At 46.3% G+C, this 15,408-nt stretch overlaps 1 protein-coding gene and 1 pseudogene across 1 annotated transcript in view; one reads left to right on the forward strand and one right to left on the reverse strand.

Annotated features, from left to right (window-relative positions):
• LOC126546336 (ionotropic receptor 93a-like) overlaps positions 1-13,858 on the forward strand; it is a 45,838-nt gene extending 31,980 nt beyond the window's left edge. The window contains exons 4-14 of the mRNA XM_050194524.3: positions 816-1,033; positions 1,158-1,310; positions 1,460-1,591; positions 2,138-2,338; positions 2,806-2,915; positions 4,032-4,119; positions 4,774-4,929; positions 7,130-7,292; positions 7,988-8,208; positions 9,741-10,003; positions 10,388-13,858. Of these exons, the coding sequence (XP_050050481.2) occupies positions 816-1,033; positions 1,158-1,310; positions 1,460-1,591; positions 2,138-2,338; positions 2,806-2,915; positions 4,032-4,119; positions 4,774-4,929; positions 7,130-7,292; positions 7,988-8,208; positions 9,741-10,003; positions 10,388-10,850 (2,168 nt within the window). The 3' untranslated portion in view covers positions 10,851-13,858. The remainder of the gene's footprint in view (positions 1-815; positions 1,034-1,157; positions 1,311-1,459; positions 1,592-2,137; positions 2,339-2,805; positions 2,916-4,031; positions 4,120-4,773; positions 4,930-7,129; positions 7,293-7,987; positions 8,209-9,740; positions 10,004-10,387) is intronic.
• LOC126546411 (U2 spliceosomal RNA) lies at positions 5,835-6,000 on the reverse strand (annotated as a pseudogene).
• Positions 13,859-15,408: the final 1,550 nt, after the last annotated feature.

Raw genomic sequence — 15,408 nt, forward strand, 5'->3', positions numbered from 1 at the left:
TTCTGTCAAATTCCGTCTTTCTCAGTGAGCACAAAAATCAAATGCTTTGCAATCCACAGCTTTTGCACCGAGCTATGTGGTTTGTACCTTGGTTTTTCATATTGCACCGCGCATCCACCTTGTTGATGTTTTGTTTCGTTCAGCCAGAATGCTACGCCACGCACTAAGCCTTAATTGTGCCTGATTCGCATGCAATATACCGTCCATCGGAAGCAAAGGTTAGGCCAATTATAATCGTTGTTCTTAATGCTAGCAGGGTGCTTGCCTACTCTTCTATCACTCTGATTCTTTGTCTGCAAGCTGGCTCCCATGTTGGACCTTCTTAATGCATACGTGTAATCCCAAACATAGGATCCATTTATCGTTTGATGAATTTGCAATAGTACATGGCCTGAATGCTATGCAGTTTCTTTCGGTGTGAATGCCACTGCAGCGCAGACAAACGCAGAAATATTCACATGATACTTCGTAGCAGTAACCACACTCTCACGTCTAGATTGCTTGTATGTGCTTCTAGCCTCTTGCATATTAAGTATACCGTGTTTTATAAAATACCAAGCACTCAATATTTATTATTGCCTGCATGTGTGAAATGCTCCACAGTTTCATAACGTCGAGAAGTTGGGCACCCACCTTCGAGTTTGCTTTTCCTCTTCTCTTGCCATGATTGTCCGCGTCATATAGATCACATAAATACAGCGTGTGTCATGCAGCTACCTCAAGCTTCCACACAGGGCGGCACCCTTTTGAGAGGAAAATGCCGAGATGTCAGCATGGTAACATCTCGTTCACCAGGCGACGATATGCTTTTTCAGATCCGGTGTATGTGGAGGACATGGTAAAAGCTGTACGAGGGCTTTCGTCGAACGTAAAGCCCGCGGCGATTACAACATATCGTGTCTGTCTGGGCAGCTCTTGTGAAGAAGGGACCACGTCGATAGACAACATCGTCGATACGTTTAGAGAGCAAGTGCACCTCCGCCATTACATCATCGTTGGAAACATGACGCTTGTTCGAGGAACTCTCGCAAAGGTAGGAAAACAATTTGGCTTTGCATTTTTGATGTTTTTGATCACCTAAGTTGCACATGCCATTTAGATTCACACATTGAGGGCTGTGAAATCAAAAACCTTACGAGCTCTTTTGTTCTATGCAGATAAGAGACAGTGACATGATGACCTTCCACCGGGATTTCGTCTGCGTTGTTACTGAAGGAATCGATGAGGAGTTTGAAGTGTTCACTAGGACATTCCCAGACGGTGCCAACGTTGTCATTGCGTATGCTGAAGTCTCAGAAACGGACTGTCCTGTAAGCTTTCATGGGTTTATTCAATTATTAAATGCTTATTAAGCATGTTGTAAGCACGCATCAAATCTATGTTTAGGAAATCCACAATTGTGTGGTTAGCATGCTGTTCGGTAACCATAAATTACCCTACGGAACAAATTATACCGCAGGTCGAGGAACACTGTCAGCTGCCAATGGCAGTCGAGACTGTGGCCAAAACCATCGGAGACAAGCTTTCAAAGGGAACGTACAGGACATCAGAGTTTATGCTGACGAAGTACATTTTCTCAAACACGTCAAAGGTGGGTTACAGTGTGGTTGTCACTTTTGTGTTAAACAAAATGGCATGGTTACGATGAAAGAACAAAAAGAGAAAAGGTAAAAAGTTCATCTGTGTCACGTGTCACTCCGCACTGACAAATGAAAGCCTCTTCTTGTACACAAGTATGTATTTACGACTCGCTATATTCGAGTTGTCGTCTTTACCTTTTTCCTTTAAGTAAACTACACTAGCATACGCGTTTACTACCCGTACTGCAGCACCACTCCAACACCACTATATCCTTGTCACAAACATCTTCCGTTAATTCAACCCAATCGGCCATGCAAAACTGATTCGAATTCCTCGAATCTCGAAAGAGAACAAACCTTAAAAAGTTAAAATCATGGGCGCGTTCGGGGCTTCTGCATGTAGTCGAATTAAGGAGTCGAATCGACATTTTACTATCTCATTTACAGTCGCTGAAGTTTGCTACTCCATGTGGGCCATCTTAACTCTGCATCAGTTGTCCTTGTGATTTTCCATAGTGCTGCGCTGGTTGTGTAATAAAAAATTACGATAATCGCAGACGCTGTTGCTGAACAGCAGCCGGTGCGGACAGTGCTCGCGCTTCGCACTGAAGACGGTGGCGAAGCTGCGCGGAGAGCAGGTGCTCCTGGACGTCGGCCAGTGGACGCTGGTGGCCGGCATCCGCATGGAGCGCAAGGACTTCTTTCCCGGAATCATCGGTGACCTGGGCGGCATCAAGCTGATCATCGCCGTCATCAACGTACGTCGCCTGCGCGTCACATACTATGTTCGTGCTTCCATCCACCCTGCGTGCGTGCACGTTTCTGCAGGCGGACCTACTCTTGCATTGGACTTACCTGAACGCTTTATTTTTTCCTTAAATGCGTGTGCTCTCTGCATTACACACGCACTGTCCGTCACTTTTATGAAGAGAAACTTTTTTTTCTTCTGTACACTGTGTGAGGCCTGTGCCTGACTCTCGGGCTACACATCCCAAACAGCAGCAGTGCTGCAGTGCTGCAGTGTGTTACAGCTTCATGATATATGCACACTACGTTACTGTAACGGCGAAACACTCTCCACATTTCTTTTTCTCGAGTGCGTCGCACGGTAGCGCCATCAGCTCGAACCGAACAGCGCTGCGGCCACAGCTCGCACATTTCAACTCGTACTGAACGCCATAGTACGTCTTGCTTTGTGAAAGGTAACGGTGCCTTCTACTTACAGGACCCTCCCATGTCTGTGGTTCAAATGACACCGGACAAAAAAGCTGTTGTAAATGTCACTGGCACGATGGCCGAAATGGTCGAGTCACTGGCCAGAGGACTGAACTTTACGTGAGTGCCGAGTGGTTGATACTTGCAATCATTATGCTAGAACACGAGCAGGGTTCTTTCCGCGTTGTGTCAGTAGAGACCGCATGGCTTTAATCACGGTGACATCGAGGAAGAGGTCGTAAAGGACTACCGCTAATCAACCCATGCCAGAACTCCTATAACTGTTGCTTTGTGTTTATTAAAACTTCCAGTACATCGGTGCGCATTATTGCCTTTTTTTTGTGCGAGCTTCACAACGTTTTTTGTATGGATGTTGTACTCCGCACCATAAGCGCCTGCCGCTCGACTTTCTCCCCTCGCCTCCTCAGTGCAGGAGAATTAGGAGTAAAACCTAACCAGATCCTAACTTCACATAGTTCAGCCAGGACACAAAGGATTCACTGATATTTAAGAGATACTACGCAGCACATAACCAGACTCATCGGAAGGCCAGGGATGACTAGCAAAACACAAAAAGAAACCGGTAGAAGGCGGGAATTTCTCTACACAGTAAGCATGCACTACCTTCATTAGAATATTACTAATTGATTAACTTATTTACTTATTATTTTAGACACTCCAGGCGAATTTTCGCCGTCAACGTCGCCGTGAGGTTCTGTATATATTTAGGTATACATTTATGCATGTCATATATGCAAGTAAAATGCTATACTATCCAACTGCCAAATTTCTTCAAACCACGTCTTACGTTCTTGACTGAATTATTCCTCAGAATCTTGAGATTGGCAGCACGCAAAGAAATTTCATTAAACGTACCATTCACATCGCGTGGCTTTTAAATGTTTTCAGGCTATTGAATATTAAAAGTGCAATACAGTATCAGTGATCCAACTTGAAAGAGATGTATATTAGTGACGCGGCTTTAGCGGCGCTTGTGTGATGCCAATACAGGCCCTACACGGCGTGTTAAATCTTTTAAGGCTGGCAGAAATTTTTAGGCAGCCGCGTTAGTAGTACACGTGGTATAGCTGGAACACAGTCGGAGCAGTTCAAGCGCAGCGCTCAGCCTTGATGTCGCTGTCACTGCTTCGCCTTCTGGCGAACCTGCCGATTAACTGTTAATTAATTAATCGCGTACAACAGACACACTTCTGTGATGATATTTTCTTTTTTTAGGTACGAGTGGCGGGTGCCAAATGAAGAAATTCCCGGGTCATTCGAGAAAGGCAAATGGACTGGTTTGATCGGGATGCTTCACAGACAGGTGCGAGTAGGGCTGCGCGGAGCCCCGAGTTATTTACTGAATACAAAGTTCAAGCTTTATGCACGCAGTGTCTGAGGGATTCACACCCCAGCTTTTTCGTGGCTGCATGGCTTGAAGAAGCCCATAAAGAAAAGTCACCGAGCTTGTAATTGACATGTCTCGCTGATTAAAAATTTTACAGTGACTAGTGCCTAATAGGGAATCCAAGTCATGAAAATAGACCAGTCCTCTGATAGCTGACGTCCATAGCTTTCTTCTGAAACTCATGATACGGAAGATCCAGCTGATGGGAAACCACCCGCAGTGATTCAGCACTTGCACGCTTATCGAAAGAAACTGGAGAGAAAGAGAGACCAAAGAAAAAAAAACGGCAGGAAAGTTAAACAGAACAAAAATCAGGTTTTCTAGCCTACGCTTGTGAGTAAGGGAAGGGGACGTAGAAAGAAAGCAAGGAAATAGAGGTAGATATGAGAGAGTGAGAGAGAAAGAAACGGGGCACATGCACACGAACACTGCTATTCACAGCACGGAATGAGTTCTTTTCAGTGAGCGCTAACCTTTTGATAAGTCCACGTACTATATTTCTGATGTGTTCAGCAGTGGGCTGCGAATTTGAGATGTCGTGCTAAAGAAAGTATTCGACAACTTTTTCAGGAAGCCGACCTCGCAGCTTACGGCTTTTCGATAACAAAAGAGCGGTCCGAAGTAGTGAACTTCACGTCAGCATACGACGAATCACCGTACAAGATTCTGGTACCGAAACCGAGGGCAAACTACAAGTACCTCTTTCTCGATCCATTCACATGGGATGTAAGTTACGTTTCTGCTAATATTGGTGTTTCAATTATTTTGAATTATGTTAATTTAAAAAATAGGCATACAAAATGACGCCTTCGCGTTCAAACAACGAAGCACGTCTTTCAAGCTATGAAGTGAGGGCACATGATGGTGCACCTGAATACTATGCAGTTTCTTTTAGTGTGAATGCCACTGGAGCGCAGACAAACGCAGAAATATTCACATGATACTTCGTAGCAGTAACCACACTCTGACGTCTAGATTGCTTGTATGTGCTTCCAGCCTCTTGCATATTAAGGATACCGTGTTTTATAAGATACCAAGCACTCAATATTTATAATTGCCTGTATTTGTGAAATGCTCCACAGTTTCATAACGTCGTGCAGTTGGGCAGCCACCTTCGAATTTGCCTTTCCTCTTCTCTTGCCATGATTGTCCGCGTCATATAGATCACATATAGATCGCACGACGAAGCCGCAGGAAAAACCTCTGCTGGTTAATAAGGGAGTAGCTGCCTCCTCACTTCATATACGTAGTTTTTTGTGCATTAGCGCACGAAAAAAAAAAACAAGGGAAAAATGAGGGAAAGGGACACACGTAGCGCTGACTTTGAACTAATTGTTCATTGACGAGAGACCTTGCACATATATGAAATCAGCCGCGCATACTCACTGCGTTCACATTTCGTGTAAAAAAAAAAAAATGCAAGTTACTTTTCGGATAGAGCGATTGATGGTTTGGAGAAATAAAGTTCACCAATCCTAGCATCGGTTCTACTTCAATGAGTTCTTTGATTAGCTGATTACGGTTCTTCCCGAAAATGATCGTTATATCAAAAATCGTTGTTATCCGTCTCCCCTTTTACAGCGAAGCTGTTTATATCTATGCTTCCGTGCATTCTTATTCTGCGTGTGCAAAAGCCGTGGGCCGGAGATAGGCCGGCCCGCGGTGAAGGTGAAGCAAGCTTCAAGCACTCCGCCAACTTTCCAAAATTAGTTTAATATCTTGGGTCCAACTACAAACTGTATGAAATATTACTGTGATAAGAACAGATACTGCACTTTGACCGGCGTTCTAAGCGCTTGCGTATCTCCGTCCCTTCCGCTCTCCCGTGGTGGCGGTCCCGTCGAAACGTCACGCATGTCTAGTTTTCTCCGGCTCCTCGGGAAGGCGGTCCCGTCGTCCACGCGAATGTATACATAAAAATCATGGCAAATGAGTCCGTACATTTGTTCAAAATTCTGTGTCACCTCTGTGTCGTGTGCTAAACAGCGTCGCATCCACCTTCACAGAGTGAAATGGCTCATGATTTTCTGTCCTCATCTTTCTTTCTTTCTTTCTTTCTTTCTTTCTTTCTTTCTTGTGCGCTACGTATATGAAGTACAGATGTAGCAACTTGCCCAAACCGCCATACTTGAGAGCTGCCTGCTGTATTTTGGTCTTTTTCTTTCTTTTTTAACTAAAAAGATCTATCTGCTGAAAAGGATCCGCTACTTTACTTGGCCATGTTTAACATATGAACAGTAAAATTACTTGCTGCATGTGGTTACAACTCGCCTGACTCTTCACAACAGAAGTTTCAGTTCGCAGTTTGAACGCTTGGTGCTTGCACGAAACACAGAGTCTGGGCAATATTATAAGAAGCCAACAAACAAGGACACCAAGGACAACACAGTGGAAATTACTTGTTCTTCCTAATTGAAATAAATAAATTATAAATTATTGAAATTGAAAGTGGATGAAATAACAAACTTCCGCGGGTGGGGAACGATCCCACGTCTTTGTGAGTTTGTGAGTGGTGGCGCTGGCTAACACTCCCAGGTTTAGTTCTAGTAGTAACACATAACTACCCCAGAAAGTGGATGGCAAGACGGCGCCGCGGTAGCTCAATTGGCAAGGCATCGCACGCGTAATGCGAAGACATGGGATCGCTCCCCATCTGCCGCAAGTTGTTTTTTCATCCATTCTCAATTCCATTAATTTATAACTTCTTTATTTCAATTAGTAAGTACAAGTAATTTCCCCTGTGTTTTCCTTGGTGTCATTGTTTGTTGGCTTCTTATGATATGATTATTAAAAATCGGGCCCCCCGGTTAACCCCCTTTCTTCTCATTTAAAGTCTAAACAAGTTACGCTTACTAGTTAAAGTCACTTTACTTACAGCAAATGCGACCTCCGTGGCCTTACAGTGCTTGCGTCTTGGTTTCTGCAGACATGGGTGGCTGTGCTTTTTTCGCTGCTACTCATTGGACCCGTGCTCTGGGGTATCCACTGCGCCAGCCCATATTATGACTATTATGGCCTCCGGAACAACAAGGGACTCTTCCTTTTACAAAACTGTGAATGGTACTGCTTCGGGGCAATCATTCAACAAGGTACGTTTCCAGACTGTAGGTGCAATGGTTTAGTGTGCGAGGGCACGTGTGTTTAGTTCGGTAAGGCCGTATTTCTTGGCGTGAGCGGCTTCTGCTGGCAACCAGAGTCATCGCTTACGCACGAATTGAAACCAAAACTGCCTTAGTGTTTTGAGCCCGCTGCCTTTGTAGATTGCCGCACGGCTGACTCTAGCGCGCGGCTTAAACCAATGCAGCTGTGGTGTAAAATAGGCCTAAGCTTTTTCTCTATATACCACGTTCCACGCGGTCATAATGAGAATTTCAATTCCATTCTAACGTCGCCTCGGTGCCCAAATTTTGGCATTCGCTACTCACCTGCAGATTTTCTTCCTTTGTGATTACAACGAAGGCGCCAAATAAAACAACGGACGAAGGAAGGCGACACGGGACAACGACATAGGCTCACTAGGCACCTTCCTTCGTCCGTTGTTTTATTTGGCGCGTTCGTTGTAATCAAGTATAACCAACTCGCCCACCAGCACGTGCTCAGTTCCTTTGTGAGTATACAGGAAGACGCCGCCATCTGGTACTCACCATGGCGTTACAGCAGAAGCGCAACTTCTCAAAGCACTGACCGGCGGCATATATTTGAGTCTCCCTGCTCGCCACTTGCCGAGGCCTGAGCTCAGATAGACCGCAGAATCTCTGCAGTAGCTGCTGTCGTGCACATGCAGGTGGCATCCACCTGCCTGACGCTATCTCGGGCCGCATCCTGGTGGGCTTCTGGTGGCTGTTCGTCATCGTCACGCTCACCACGTACAGTGGCAACCTAGTGGCAGACCTCACCTTCCCCAAGATCCGGAACCCCGTGGACAACGTGGAGAACCTCGTGGCGCACCGAGGGTACATGCGATGGGGCGCCTTCAAGGGACAGGCCGTCTTTGACCTGCTCAAGGTGCGCAGGCCACTGCACTAGACCTGCTCGTACGGTTTCTGTGAGCACGTCATCATTTCAGGAAAAGGGTCTTTCCGGGGACAGCGTCGCGCAACGGCGTGTCCAAGTGCTACTAACGGCGCACTGGAGGCTCCAGTCTACTGGGCACTTTCACTCCCATTTCGCCGGATGGGACTGAAAGTGCCCCGTAAATTGAGGCCTGGCGTATATATTGAAAGTTATGCGAAAAATGCGCGAGCGATACAATGAAATCGTTTACGAAATCGCGCACAAGAAAGAATTGATTTTATCTGCATCTTTCGGCTATGCGACCATAAACGCGCATAGAGTTACGTGCTATGTTACTATAAACAGGCATGAAGTGACTACCAAAAGAAAAGCGGCGCGGTAACTCACTGCCTATGGCCTTACGCTGCTATAAGCACGAGGTCGTGGGATCAAATTCCGGCCGCGGCGGCCGCATTGCGACGGAGGCGGAGTGCAAAAACGGTTGTGTACCGTGCTTTGGGTATACGTTAAAAAAAACCAGGTTGTCAAAATTAATCCGAAATTCCCCACTGCGGCGTGCCTCATAATGAGATCGTGGTTTTGGCACATGAACCCTAGAATCTTTTATTTAAAAGCAATAGAGCTCGACACGATGGTTCACTTACTTGTGCAGATTCGCTGGTAAAGTTATCTTTAGCACTAGTATTGCATCACTACAATGAAGCGGACTCCCGGTCACTGCAGCAGAATCAACAAGAAATAACGGCACAATGCGTTCCTTACAACTACAGGTCTCGTTTGTTCACGCTCGTCGTAAATGACCGCTGTGGCTGCTTAGTGGCCTTGGTAATGCACTGGTAAGCACGAGGTCGCGGGATCGAATCCCGGCCGCGGCAGTCGCATTTTGATGGGGGCGAAAGGCGAGAACGCCCGTGTACTTTGATTTAGGTGCAGGTTAAAGAACCCCAGGTGGTCAAAATCAAACCCCACTACGGCGTGCTCTCTTAATCAGATCGTGGTTTCGGCACGTAGAACTCCAGAATTTAATTTAGTTGTCTTAACTAAGCGAAATTGCTTTACGTGACCCAAGGATTGTACAAACTACTTGTGGCAGGAAACCCAGATATGCGAAAGGGTCAAAAGTTACCTTGCATCGCTTCTTACGTGAACAACAGTGAGAGAAAAGCTACGTATGCAATAATAATTCGCGCTAATTACGAAATTCCATTTTTTTTTTCACGTGTCCCACGTGCTTTGGCCACAATGTGTGTGCAAGGTACGGCATTATGTATGGGTGCACTTGCTCTAGAGTCGTTTATTTACTAGTGCATCCTAGAGATCTAAGGTCTACCTGCATAGCTTCTTTGTCATCATTAAGATTTCGTCGCGAAATTTCCTTTCTGAACAGACTCTCAGACAATTCTTTATTGCTTCTATTGGTACAGTAAACTGATATGTGCGTGTTTTTCGTAGACAGGCGTCCAGTGATGTATAGTCAATAAATGACTGAAGCTGCCTCCATTTTTCTTTTTCTGGTCGCGCAGACCCAAGAGCGTGGATCACTCAAGGTTCTATCCGACAGAATGATGACGTTAGACCCAAAGCATGAAAAGTGGGTGCTGGACCAAGTGCGCATGGGATACATGGCGCTCATCGGCAGCGAGGTGACCATGTTCCATTACCTGGGCCGTGAGCTCAACCGCACCGCCCGTTGCGACTTCGCCGTGGCTCGCGGCGAAGTTATACGAGACGTGAAATCGCTGGCAGTACGCGTCGGCTTCCCGTTCCTCGACCGTCTCAACAACGAGTAAGCATGCTGCTAGTCGGACCCAGTTTTTTACTTGCCATTTGTATCTTGTGTTGATGCGGCTGCGGCATAAAGTAGACCTTCGTGATTCTTGGAATATATCCGGACCAGGACGTGTGGTAGCCTATACTAAAAGTAGCACTTGCTTTACTTAGCCGCACTTCTTAACCGCATAAAAATAAGTTCTTATTCTTCTTTTTAATTTGTCATGTCACAATATTGGGCAGTATAAAATAGTTTCCCCACAACAGACTCTTTTCGTTGTGCATTCTAAAATGTCTGGGCCTCCTCTGATAGCTAGAAGCCCTGTCATTCGCCTGCATCGTACTGTTCCAACACGCACGAGAAGCAGTTCTTGACCGTCTCCATGCACACGGCACGCAGGCTTCGGCGGCTGGTCGAGTCCGGACTGGTGATGCACTGGAAGCGCAAGCACTGGCCGCGGGACAACGAGTGCACCGTCGAGTCAAAACCTCAAGCTGGCGACATCCGCAAGATCACGCTGCACCACATGACGGGCTCCTTCTGGGTGCTGTGCGTCGGCTTCGCCTCCTCCTTCACGGCGCTCTTCATCGAGTTCGTGCGCCGCAAGCGCGAGCTGACCGCGCCGCCGGGCCACAAGCCGCCCACGGTGATACACACCAAGAGCCCCTTCTTCACGCGCACCGAGTACACCGGAGGCAAAGACAGCCTGGGAGACCGGTTCGCCACCGACTACGGCGGTCGCGGCATACGCGACAACGCCGGGTTCGCCTTCAGCCCACCCAACAGCCCGTTCCGATACAACGGCTACCCCAACAACCGCAGCGACCTAATCCCGTACAACTACCCGGCCAGGCGCTACTAACCACGATCCGCTGTTTCCTCATACCCCCCCCCCCCCCCCCCCCGACCATTGGTCTCTTTCAAGCAACAACACACAGTATAAAGGACAAAAAAAAAAGTACGCACATCGTGCCGGCAATGTATAGCGGACGCATAAAACCCGAGCATTGATTAAAAAAGGAACGAAATTAGAATTTTGAGTGACCCGAAAAAAGGAGAAAGTGGGGAGGCGCGAGACTATAACAGTATTGATGTAACACTTCACCACGGTCAACGACCGTTCAGGCCTAATGCAGACCGAGCGTATCCAGATGCTGCTACGGTACGGTATACCCTGCGCGGTCTCTGCGTTACTGCGCACACTGAGAATAACCGCCTCTGAGAACTCGTTCGGTGTAAAGTAGCGCGGTGGCTGTACCAGGCGCTGCACCGTAACACGACGTCCGGCCTGCCGGGACTGGGAAAATACACGTTTCAGTGGCGCGCCGGCTTCCCAGAAGTAAATAATTTGCATATACCCGAAAAAACGCAACAAAATTACGCGAAGCTGCCAAATTTCACCTCAACACATTTAAGCATAGCCTCAACCACCAATATCTTATGTTGTACCGACCGCGTGCCAATAGGATTCACGCAAGAGTGAAGTATTTAATATTTTGACCTGCGTCAGCTATTTTAATAATAAAATACTTTATTAGTGCGAAACACTGGTCACAGTTATGTGGAGTAAAGCGCACCAATGCCACATGCGATTTAAAGCCAAACAGCCTGAAAACACGCAGGCATAAACAATGACCGCCAGGCCATGCTATTATTTTGCTAGATAGGCTATTAACTCTACCACGCACTCTTTCCACGTGTTCCCTATTGCGATGGGAATGTGCATTGTGAAAGCATCTGATTCGGAGCTACTGAGTGTGCATATTTAACATGTTCCACTCGTTCGAGTCAACACGCGGTCGCTACATCGCGTTTTTCGCGTCTGTGCATTCTTCACAAATCCCAGCTAAATCTCACTCTTTTGGCACTCGCTACTAATTTGTAATTGCCTAAATATTTGTTTTGTCGCAACAACACTAAGAAAGGAAAAAAAAGTACAGTGGGAAAGACAGACGTTCACAACGTTGGTAGTTGAAAGCTATCGTTCATGGCTTGACTATCGCAGGTGGTAGCTTTAGCCACAAAGCACGACATTTGAGATGGTCTTTCCAAAATTCGGCCCCTCGTTTCGCTGTAGAGAGATACAACAAACGATCTGACGCACGTAAAGAGATAAGCTCGCTGCTGTTGAAGCAGTGAGCTTTTATTTTGACGACAAATCACCCAACGAAGAAAACGGTGGGCGCCGGCTGTTTAAACTTCCTTTCTGCGGTGTTGGCTCTGTCTGAAAAAAATCTCTCTCTCTCTCTCTCTCTCGATATATATATATACACACACGAGTTATTGAACTCCAGCCATTACATTAGGTATTGAAAATAAAACATCGGCAGCAGCATTTCAGATGCTGGTTTTCGTGCCATTAGTCCGCATTTATAGCTGCTGTTGCGCCTGCGTCCCTATTGGTCAACAACCTGGCACTGCTAGACTACGGCCGCTGAACGAAAAGGCGCAGGTGGGCCTTTTCATTCAGCGGCCGTGGCTAGACTCGCATATTCCTCTGGCGGACTATATATTTAATGAATATATTCTGACGCTGTCAGCTGAGAACCACACGCCGCATTAAGGGCAGTAGGGACAACGCATTGCGATGCTGCCAGCTAAAGACTGACTCGGCGAAGATAATCTAGAGACCTGCACGTGCACGTAATCAAGATTTGCCCGTGCACATGCACGTGCACGGGCAAATTGCATGCGCCGTGTTTTTCTTTGCTCTCATATTACTTCAAAAAGGCGCGGGAGTCCTGCACATCCATGACATGTTTTTTTTTTTTCGATGGCACCGGCTTCGATATATTAGGTATTCTTAAATATGCACGAAAGCTAGTTATATTTACTAAATGTATCGCGAAGCACCCTATAGGCGATTCAACTAGGAGGTGATCAAACATTTTTTTTTAAATAACTTTTCATCTTTTGCTTTTAGGACAGCGGAGCTATGCACATATTGCTTGATGGAAGAGCACTTTTCAGTCGCAAAGATGGAGCTGTGATAAACTTGAAGGCCAGGTCGACGTTGTAAAGACCACCTGGTCATTCGCTTGCTTATTGGTGTTTGGAAGGTAGTGATTGAAGTTGCTGTTTTCACTTTTGAGAGCACTAAGATGCGGAGCGGACGTTTGGCACCAACACCTGATGTTTTTTTTAATCACTTTGTCGTCATTTTGTGACAAATGCCTGGTTTAGCTGCTCACACATATCTTAGTACGCAAATAAACAGGAAGTGAAAGCACGAGATGTTAGCACTGTTTTTACGTGGTTTGAGACACCTACGAGATTAATGCCAGTTATAGCACCAAGAAGCTGGCCACCAGCGCAACACTGAAAGAGACAATCATACCGAAACACCTACATACAGATGGGATGTATAGTGGGAGATGCACTATGGGCAATCAACATGGTCCTGTTGCGATGACGCATTTTCTCCCCTCGCAGTTTAAGAGGGCGGCTGTTGTTGAAATGCACTGAGGTCAGGTTGCATGTGAACGTAGAGCGTTCAGGAACACGGGAAACACCAATTATGACACTTCGAAATAGATGCGCGACAGCACAGACCCCCGACAACGACACCGTAATGCACACTCAAATTTATTTTTTCCTAAACTGTATAAGCAGAAAACGCAGTTGTTCGGCGGTATCACCATCTGTTGTGCGACTTTCCCCGCATTGCCCCTCTAACTTACTTGATCGCAGTAATACCTATGTACCTTAAACACTTCCTACTTGTTAAAAGATGGGGCACCGCATGCCATAGTTTCTGTTATGTGCTGTTGCATATTTCGAACTGTTGCTGACCTAAAATTCTACGACGTCTAACATGCGCTGAGTGACGCCAGCGTTTACAACATTGTTGACAATAAAAAATATTTGAACGAGTTGTATTCACGTCTCTTCCTCTGGTTTATCAAACTTCAAATGGTATATTACCAAACACTCCTCAAGACTGCTTTCCCCTGCAGCACTAACATTGAAAATGGAAGCACACCCACCGCGCTGGTTCAGTGACTATGGCGTCATGCTGCAGAGAACGAGGTTGAGGGTTCGACTCCTGACCAAAGTGGCCGCATTCCAATGGGGGCTGAATGCAAGAACGCACGGCATTTCTTTTGCAGATGACTGTATTGTGTATTGAGCCATGAAAAATTATTCCGATGTGCACGCTCTCCAGGATGAGCTTTGCGCATACCGAAATGGTTAAACGACTGGTCACTATCCTTGAACATTGGAATGACCTCTTTAGTTTGCTTTCATCGTCAGAGAAACTACGTTGTTCTTTCATAATTATTAAATAACTACCCCATAACACACGTCGATTGCGTTAAGTACCTAAGTGTCTACATTTCACGCGACCTAACCTGGACTCAACATGTCTTTCACGTAATTTAAAAATTAAATTATGGGCTATCCAGCGGGCCCGGGCAGCGGTGGAAAGGCTATGCCTCACCGCACACAATGCCCGGGTGGCCTGAGCCCGGGCTGGCAACCTCGCAGGTCCTTTTTCCATTAAAGTTTTTTCCGTCCGTCCGTCTACATGCCAAAGCCACGATATGATTATGAGGCACGCCGTAGTGAGGGATTCCGGATTCATTTTGACAATATGGGGCTCTTTCAGTGCACCTAAATGCCGCCGCCGCCGTGGCCGGGATTTGATCCCGCGACCTCATGCCTAGCACCGCAACACCATAGCCACTAAGCAATCATGGCGGGCGGTTCCCATAACAAATTCCGCTGACCATTCGCTTGGCTACTTGCGCCATAATTTATCCCTAGCCCCTTTCTCTGTAATGTTACTGGCCTATACAACTCTCACCCGACCGAAACTCGAATACGCTTGTGATATTTCTGATTTTCAGCAAAGAAAATTAAACAGCACACTTGAGGCCATCCAGAACCATTCGGCCCAAATTATACTCAACGAGTACAGTTTACATTAAAGTATCTCTGGTTAGGTATGTAAAGCTGAGCTTTACATACCTAACCTTGCGTCATGCCGTAGAATGACTCGTTATTGCTTACTTCATATTTTTTTATTTGCTACCACCAGGCAACCAATTCATATTCCCAGCTTCACCGCCTCTCTCGTCTTAGCCATCCCTATGTAGTTTATCTTGCGCGTGCCCCACACCACTACCTTTCAGTGCTCTTTCTTTTTTTCTCTGCAGACATCTAGGCATCCGAACGTACTCCCTCCTCAAATCGCCATAATCACCGACCTGTTACGCTCCATGACTGCAATTGATAACCATCCATCAAGTCACGCCAGCTAAACTGACAGCCGATCATTTATCCACGCTCAATGTGATGTCCCCGATTGGGACGTTTGAGATATTATAAATCAAATAATAATAAAGTATTCCATGCCTTGGGTGCACGTTAAAGAACCTCGGGCAATGAAAATGAATCCTTAATTATCCACTACGGCG

Source organism: Dermacentor andersoni, chromosome 1 (genome assembly GCF_023375885.2).
Source record: "Dermacentor andersoni chromosome 1, qqDerAnde1_hic_scaffold, whole genome shotgun sequence".
In the NCBI taxonomy this organism is placed as follows: Eukaryota; Metazoa; Arthropoda; class Arachnida; order Ixodida; family Ixodidae; genus Dermacentor; species Dermacentor andersoni.